Raw genomic sequence first — 8,492 nt, 5'->3', positions numbered from 1 at the left:
TTCTGGAACGCCAGGAAGAGGGAGAGTGAGACCCATGTGGAGTTTGCCAGAATGAAAGAAACTATGTTTGATCAGTGGTGTGATTCAAAAGGGGTTGGGAAAGACTTCGAACTATTGCGACAATTGATCCTGGTGGAGGAATTCCAACAGTGTGTCCACGAGGACATTAAAGTACATCTGGAGGAAAGGAAAGTACCAAAGTTGTATGAGGCAGCAAGCATGGCAGATGACTATGCCTTAACACACAGGATGAGGTTCCATAAACCTAACTTTCCGCCTAGAGTTCGCACGGAGAGTTATGATACATCCGGGGCAGAGAACCAAGATTCAGGGGGGCGGCCTAGAGATGACTATGAGGACAGATCTGATACCGCGACTCTTAGGGATCAGAGGTCTACAGTTCCAAGACGGACTTATCCTCTGGGGGGCTCGAGACAGACCACGAGTTTCTCCTCCGGGCCTACTTGCGCTTTTTGCAAGAAACCTGGACACTTGATGTCCCGATGTTATGCTATTGAAAGGCAAAATCAGGAGCGGAGTCAGACTAGTACAACTCCGAATGCAATGGCAAATGTGAGAAATCGCCCTCAAAAGGGTTACCAACCATTTATTTCAGAGGGGTTTGTGTCATTGGATGGAGACTCGACGAACCAGAAACCGGTTAGGGTCTTGAGGGACACAGGAGCACATCAATCTTTGATGCTTGAAGGCATTTTGCCATTGTCAGAGAAGACGGCAAATGGTGTTAGTGTTCGTTTACAGGGGGTTGGTGGCTGTGGTAAAGCTCCACTTCATGTCATCCATTTAGAGTCTGATTTGGTGTCAGGACCGGTCACAGTAGGTTTACAAGCCACTCGTCCTGTAGAGGGAGTATCTTTTGTTATCGGGAATGATTTGGCCGGTGGTCAAAATTTCTGGTAACCCGATGTTTGTTGAAAAGCCTAGTAGGAAGCGCCCTGAAGAGAAGAGGAAGTACCCTGAAACTAAGTGTCAGCACACGCAAGTCAGGGATGGAGGCAATATTGGCAAGCTCTTTGTAGGTGGACTGAACTTCAAAACAAAGGAAGATGTTCTGGAGTCTGTCTTCAGCAAATATGGACCGCTTTTGGAAGTGCTGCTGATAAAAGACAGGGAGACACAAAAGTCAAGAGGGTTTGGCTTTGTCACGTTTGAAAACTCAAAGGACGCCAGAGATGCAGAAATGGATCTGAATAGCAAGGAGTTGGAGGGTCGGACCATAACAGTAGGGAATGCATTTCATAGGTGTCGAGGGGGCTACAGAGAAGGACAACGGAGTAGTAGTTTTGGTGGTGGCCGCAATCGATATTATTATGGAGGCTCCCAGAGTTACGGAAGCTCCCGAAGGAATGATTATCAGAGAAGTGGCCGAGAAGGAGACCGCTATTCATATGACTACAGTGACAAGCGGTCCAACCGTGATTATTATGAAAGTTCAGAAGAGTTGAAGCACAGAATGCTGCGGAGCAGCCGAGCCAAGATTCCTACACGGATTAACCGTGAACTCCACGTTCCTAAAGGCGTCCATGTCGTGAATACTTCCAGGCCTCACCACCCATCTTTTTGTGTATAATCGTCAATGCGATTAAAGATTGAGAGACAAATTAGAGGTGCATTAGATTGTGAATCAAAGAAAGACGGGTGAAACAAACTCCTATTGAACTTTTTCGCAAGTTTTTATGCAAACTTCCGCATCCCGTCGATGGCGGCCTCCATTGCGTGATTTGGTTTTAGAAATATTTTTTCAAATGCTCGAATCTCATTGGTTCCGGTGTTTGGTGACGCTTTTCGTTGAAGATAACCAGGCCCATGCGGGCCGAGGTTGGTCTTAAAGTATTTTAATTATAAATTAGAGGTGCATAAGATTGTGAATCAAACAAAGACGGGTGAAAGAAACTCCTATTGAACATTTTTCAATTTGTTATGCATACTTCCGCATCCGCAAGATGGCGGCCTCCATTGCGCTTCGGAATTCTCAAGCCAAGGCATAATCTGGTTTTCGACATAATACGTACGCGTTTATTGACAACATTGAATACGTACGCGTTGTTTATTGACAACAACTTCGCCGGCTATAATTTTATTGAGGAATTTTGGAAACCTCCTACCTACCTTACCTCTGCTGGGACCCCAAAACGTTCCACAGAGGGTTTGGCCAGACTACCCCCAAAACTGAGGGAGTAGTTTGGGGACGGATGGACAGACAGACACTTCTGTTTTATAACATATATGTACTTGTGGAGACAATATGTACTTTTTACATAGGTGAGAGGAGATGTTAAAAAATATCCACTCTATGTTCTTACATAATAATGTGTTGGCACTGATGAAACATCATATATGAAAGTAAGGTTTTTAATAGTATATGAAATGTTTTACAATGGCCCACTGTGGAGTTGACAGGGATTTTAAGTAGAGTCCTTATTTGAAAAAAAATGACTGCCGAGTGTAGCAAGACGTTTGCCAATGGGCCAGGGTCCAGGGGCCGCCAATTCTAGCCCATTTCTGTCTCTATAAACATCTGGTCAGATACCTGCATATTATTACATTTTACCTAGAGCTATTTCTTCAAACTTTCACCGAAATCAGGTTGACCTGGTGTGTGGTCAATATCACAAATGTGAACAGACTTGTTTCCATGGCTGTCCATAACATTTTATTTCCACCTGCTACCAGAATAGCTACATCCGTACTACACCATGATGTGTGATTAAAACATGTGTAACTAGAATAACACTCGGTGGAGTGCATACCTCCGCCAGGCTGAACAGTTTACATTTTGTATCCCACTAATAGGTCGGATCTGGATTTGGACCTGAACCAAAATCTAATCGGCTTGTTCCTCTCACCTAACCAACTCATCCATCAAGTTTTGTCATAATCCGTCTATATTTATTTTGTCATAGTCCGAACATGTTCAATTGAGTTAAATGTCCTGTGTCCATTTCATATTCACCTGTGTCCATTGTATGGATACTGTGAGGGATGAGATTTAACCTAGGATGACATTACTTTTTCCTTTTGATATGTCGAACAAGAAAGCCCAGAAAAACGCCCAGACATTTATTAAAGTACTAGCAGGAGTACCCAGCGTTGCCGGGGGAAGGGGGGGGAGGGTCGGGGGTGCGGGGGGGGGGGGGGACAGGAGGGGGAGGGGTGATGAAGAAGGGAGTGGGTGGAGTGGAAGGGAGAGGGGAGGGGAAGGTGAGGAGAGGAGGGAAAAGATATACTACATATACATCTTTGGGGGTGGCTTTTAGAGTAACTGTATAGAGAGAGTTGCGACATGGAATCCGAAAAAAATTGGTCACGTGGTCTGTGGACGCCATGTTGTTTCCTGTCCGATCTTCGCGTGTTTCTGGCCTTGCATTGAATACATACGAGGAACGCTCTATTTTATTGTCTGGCTTTGTTTGTTGTCTTTAATAATACTTAATAATGTGAGTATTGTCTTTAATACTCACACTCATTCTAATGACGCCAAATACTTAAGATCACACGCTGATAAGGCTCTCCTTGTCTGTAATAGAACTCATATGCCATGCGGGAACAAAGCCTTTTGCAACTCAGTACCTGCCCTCTGGAGCAAACTACCTATAACTATTCGGACCTCACACAACATAAAACTTTCAAATCAAAACTCAAAACACATTTATTTCCAAAGTAACTTAATTGTATTTTTTGAAAAGTAGCTTTAAGTCGTATTCTTCTAAGATTGTGTAATGTAAGTTGTAGTCTTCAAGATATGTTGTGAAGCGCTTTGTTCATTTCATGCTAAAGCACTATATAAATACTGTTATTATTGTTATTATTATGTACATGTATGTAATTTGGAATGGTTTAGATGTACACCATACAACTAATTGTACATTGCTATGAAAAACGGGTATGTTTTACATGCATACTCTTCCATTGCAAGTCTGGGTTACAATTTCTGGGCCTTTTATATAATTACAATTTAATTGTGCATATGTATTTCTCCCGGTGCGCCGACATGAAAAGTTAAATTACTTTTTAATTTTCATATTTAAAATCAACATTTCTGTCATTTGTCAAGATGGTTTAAAGGCAATCTTGTTATAATAATAGGAATTTATATAGCGTAAATTGCAGGAGCCTCTAAGCGCTTAGAAAAGAGAAGAAAGCCAACGAGATGAATATACAAATTATACAAGAAGAAAACCTAAGATGTAATCAGATGTAGGCATTTTAAAATCAATGAGTCTTTAACAGAGATTTGACAATGTTCACATTGTCGGCTTTGTGTGCATGCATGCTAGTCAAGAAAGTAAGACGCAAGAGAGCAAGGTAGTCCAGAAAATGATAGGCACTTCCTGTCCCCTCTTTCCCTTTTATTCATTTTCCCCCTCTCCTCCCTCTCCTCCCCACATAAAACTACATTTCTGAACAAAGATTATTGCAATAAACAAAATCCGATTCTTATCTTGGACTAAGAGAAAATCATATCAAAAGCGAGGGGCACGGTGCAAATCACAAATTACACAATGTAGGCACTCAAATTTTGTACTCAGTTACGCACAATGTATACACACTAGCGGGCAGTGCACTAGTGCGTGGCGCAAACAATGGAAACAAAATGGCTTCTAATTCCGGGTTGTCGTAACTCTCTCTATACAGTGACTCTAGTGGCTTTGACAGGCCCCTCCGTTTTGGAAAAGGGGGGGAAGGGAAGGAGGAAAATTTTAACCCGGGCAAAGAGTGCTTTAACCTCAGTGTTTCCCAGGTAAAAAAGGAAATTGTAATACCCTCTGCCACCATCCCCAGGTGGCGCTAAACGGTACACATTTACATAGAGATTTTACACTCCTCTCCCGATCCCCCACACCCCCGAATGAGGCTGCGGCCACATAGCCTATGTTACCCCCCAGACAAAGTTGTATTTGTATTTGTACCCCGAGTAAAGTATAAAAGCGTCTATAGCTGGAGTACCCGGCGTTGCTCAAGCGAAAAAGAAACATTAACATATTTGAAATGAGGGCAAATGTAATGGAAAAGCAATTACATCCAAATCGGAATCCATCACAAATGTCAAATCATCATTAATTTTCACCTTTTCGTTGAATATCTGCTGCTGAATGCGCCGTTCATCACGTTTCTGAGTTAAGTATGATGACGTTCAGGAAGAAGAAGAAGCCTTACCACCAACTTTGACCGTTTCCGGAATTGTTTTATTATTTGTGTTCAAATGTTTGGTGATTGTTTTGTATTTATTTATGCGAATGTGTACTTGTATATAACTGTCATTAATCAAAAAGGATTAGGCACTATAGAGCGATTTTTTTTTAAATCCAAAAAAGCAAACTTTTTTCCCCCCTAAAACACTCCCAGGCACTCACTGATGAACCTCTGACAGTTTGACGAAGATCCGTTCAGCCATCTCTGAGAAAAATGGCGACGCACAGACAGACCAACGGCTCTCTTATGTAGTAGATTCACTACCGCGCAATAAAAATCAAGAATGAGCACATGGAAGATAAATATGTTTATTGTACATCTTTTTATTTTCAGTGTGATAAAAGAAAAACCTTCCATGATCAAGAAATATTGGAATGCCTCTTAACATGTCAGGTCAGACAATGAGAGTTCAAAGAAGAAAAATCCTGCAATCACCAGGACTTTATTAATTTTTGAAACGGCATATTATATAATTATATCGGTGCATTACCTTCGTGAGTTTGCGAAAGAACAGTGAACACGAATGAGGTTCGCGAAGCTTCTTAGAAAATAAAGCTGTTGCCTTCTCCTATTTACTTGCAAGTAACCAAATAATATTCCAGCATAATTTGTGCTTGCAACACAATAAATATGTATTTTACAAGGAAACAAACAAAAAATCATCATTTAACAGTCTTAATTTAAATAAGTATATGTACAAGTCTGACAAATTTTTTTTTTTTTTTTTTACTGGACGGCATCAGCATTATTGCATATTCTCACAGAGGCCTATAGGAAGTAAGCAGGCAGTCTTTTTATGGTTTGTCACACTTTTTAAGAAGTACATACGTTAGTCCGAATGACGCACGTTCACCTGTACCTATAAAAATGCACGACGATATCAACAACCAGATGGCCAAAAATGGCGCGGTGCAAGCAAATGGATTTAACGGAAGAACATTTGCTTTTGCAATAAAGAAAGTGCAACACTTGGTCCAAAGGTACTTGACTAACTTTCTCGAATCACTCGGGCAAACCAGCTGCCTGAGAGGGATAAATCTATCCGGGCACCAATTGTGTTCCAAACCATATATAAAAAAAGGAATTTTGCAAGAAATCCCAAAAAAAAAAACCAATTCTTTTCAAAACGAAACCTCAGGTTTTAATCTTCCTGATTAAAGATATCTATAAAAATGAGATTATTTGTAGCAAACATTGCATTGAAGTTGAATTGTGCTCCTCCTTTGATTCTCTAGAGCGCCCCAAGGCCAAACCGATGTTGGCCGAACAAACCATTGGCTGTCTCGTCTCCTACTTCTCTTCTTCCTTCTTCATTCACAATTTGTATGTTCTCGACGAAATGATTAATCTTCCTCATGATGGGTTCAAATTGTAATGACTACATTGCATGTGCATGCATACGGTTGTATGCCAACGAGGTAACAACAGCGAACAGACGACGTCCGAAATCTTTCCGCTCAATGGCCTTGGCAGCTTTTGCAGCAAATCTGTCTGAAGTAGGCTCGACTACAGAAGCGAAATTTCAGCACCAGAGGGCAGTAGGCAACCTTGTTGATATCTCTGCATTCTGGGCAGAAATGGAGAAAAGATTGGTGAGAAGTTGTACAAACGGAGTTTGAGTTCCAGTTAAAAAAAAAAAGAAAAAGAAGAGTTGTGCACTTCGAAAGTCTTTCCGAAAAAGCATTAGAAGGTTAGATAAAATACTTAAACTTCACAAAGATCAAACTCAGTGACCAAGAAGTTATTGGTTCACGAGTTATCAAGTGACCACTATATTCGTCATGTGTGTGCGTCTGTCTGTGTGTGTGTGTGTCTGTGTGTCTGCAGCATAACTACCCGATGATATCATCCGATCTTGATGAAACTTGGGTGGGAGGTTGATATCATGATCTAGTTGAGTCCTGCCTAGAGTGGGCGTATTGCGCCCATTGTGGGCGGAGCCACGCCCGAAAAAGATGTCTTTTTGGGGGGTAATCGAGTTCAAGCTGCATCTTCTCCGAGGGGTTTGGTGGAATCTGACAGGGGTTTCGGTATTTGGTTAGGCCGATGTCATGTGTCTAGCCCCACGGAGCTCGATTTGTCATTTTTCATTTTTTTTTCAAATTTTTTTTCTTCTGTTTTTAAATATTTTTTTTTTTCATTTCATTTTTCACCGAATTTTCGGTATTGTGTAGCTAACTAACCTCATAACTGATTATACATTATTTCCTATCCAATTTCAAGGTCAATAACCTTCGTTTTGACATTTCCGGGCCTGGCCTGTCCGGGCCTGTTTCGGTTACGGTCCGTCCTTTGTCATTGAATAGCGCTCGCTCGTGAACCATCGTCGTCTCCTGACTTGTGCAATTTAAACTAGAACGGCACTCAGTAGAGAGCATGCACTTCCACCTGATTGGCCATGTCACTCAATGGTGAAGAATCACTGAAAAATTTATATTATCTGGATCCGGTTCCGGATCTTCACCAAAATTTTATCGAATCGTCCTCGTCACAAACACAACCTCTCCAGAACGTTTCATCCAAATCCATCCATAGTTTTTTGAGATATCCTGCTATGTATCGTTTTTGTCCCGATCTCCCAATGGTGAAGAATCACTTTAAAAAAAAAAAAATTCTCATATCCGAATACATATTCAGATCTTCACCAAACTCGAATAGAATCCTCCTTGTCAGACACCCAACCGGTCCACCAAGGTTCGTCCAAATCGATCCATAACTTTTTGAGATATCCTGCTATGTATCGTTTTTGTCCCGATCTCCCAATGGTGAAGAATCACTTTAAAAAAAAAAAAATTCTCATATCCGAATACATATTCAGATCTTCACCAAACTCGAATAGAATCCTCCTTGTCAGACACCCAACCGGTCCACCAAGGTTCGTCCAAATCGATCCATAACGTTTTGAGATATCCTGCTATGTATCGTTTTTGGCCCGATCTCCCAATGGTGAAAAATCACTGAGAAATTCTAGTAGCCGGATCCGAATCCGGATCTTCACCAAAATCTAATCATTTCGTCCTTGTGACATTCGCTACATCTCTGCCAAATTTCGTCCGAATCTGTCCACAACTTTTTGAGATATTTTGTTCACAGACAAACAGGCAGGGGTGAAAACATAACCTCCATCCACCTTTGGTGGCGGATGTAATAATTTTAGTTATGCTAACTATCAAGCCTCAAGGCTGTCTAGCCTGGGTTCGAATCTCGACCCAGCCATGAACTGTCATCGCGTTGTTTCGCAGGCAGCGACATTCATAAATGTCTGTGCGTCTTTCGGA

The 8,492-nt window shown here is 41.4% G+C and overlaps 1 protein-coding gene across 1 annotated transcript in view; it reads right to left on the bottom strand.

The window, feature by feature from the left end:
* Nucleotides 1-5,508: 5,508 nt before the first annotated feature.
* The window catches only part of LOC137412665 (A disintegrin and metalloproteinase with thrombospondin motifs 6), a 122,626-nt gene continuing 119,642 nt past the window's right edge, over nt 5,509-8,492 (bottom strand). Inside the window, exon 24 of the mRNA XM_068097954.2 lies at nt 5,509-6,781. Coding sequence (XP_067954055.2) covers nt 6,672-6,781 — 110 coding nt within the window. The 3' untranslated portion in view covers nt 5,509-6,671. The remainder of the gene's footprint in view (nt 6,782-8,492) is intronic.

This window comes from Myxine glutinosa, chromosome 1, assembly GCF_964187855.1.
Source record: "Myxine glutinosa chromosome 1, kmMyxGlut1.1, whole genome shotgun sequence".
Classification (NCBI taxonomy): domain Eukaryota; kingdom Metazoa; phylum Chordata; class Myxini; order Myxiniformes; family Myxinidae; genus Myxine; species Myxine glutinosa.
This window is presented reverse-complemented; position numbering and strand designations above follow the sequence as displayed.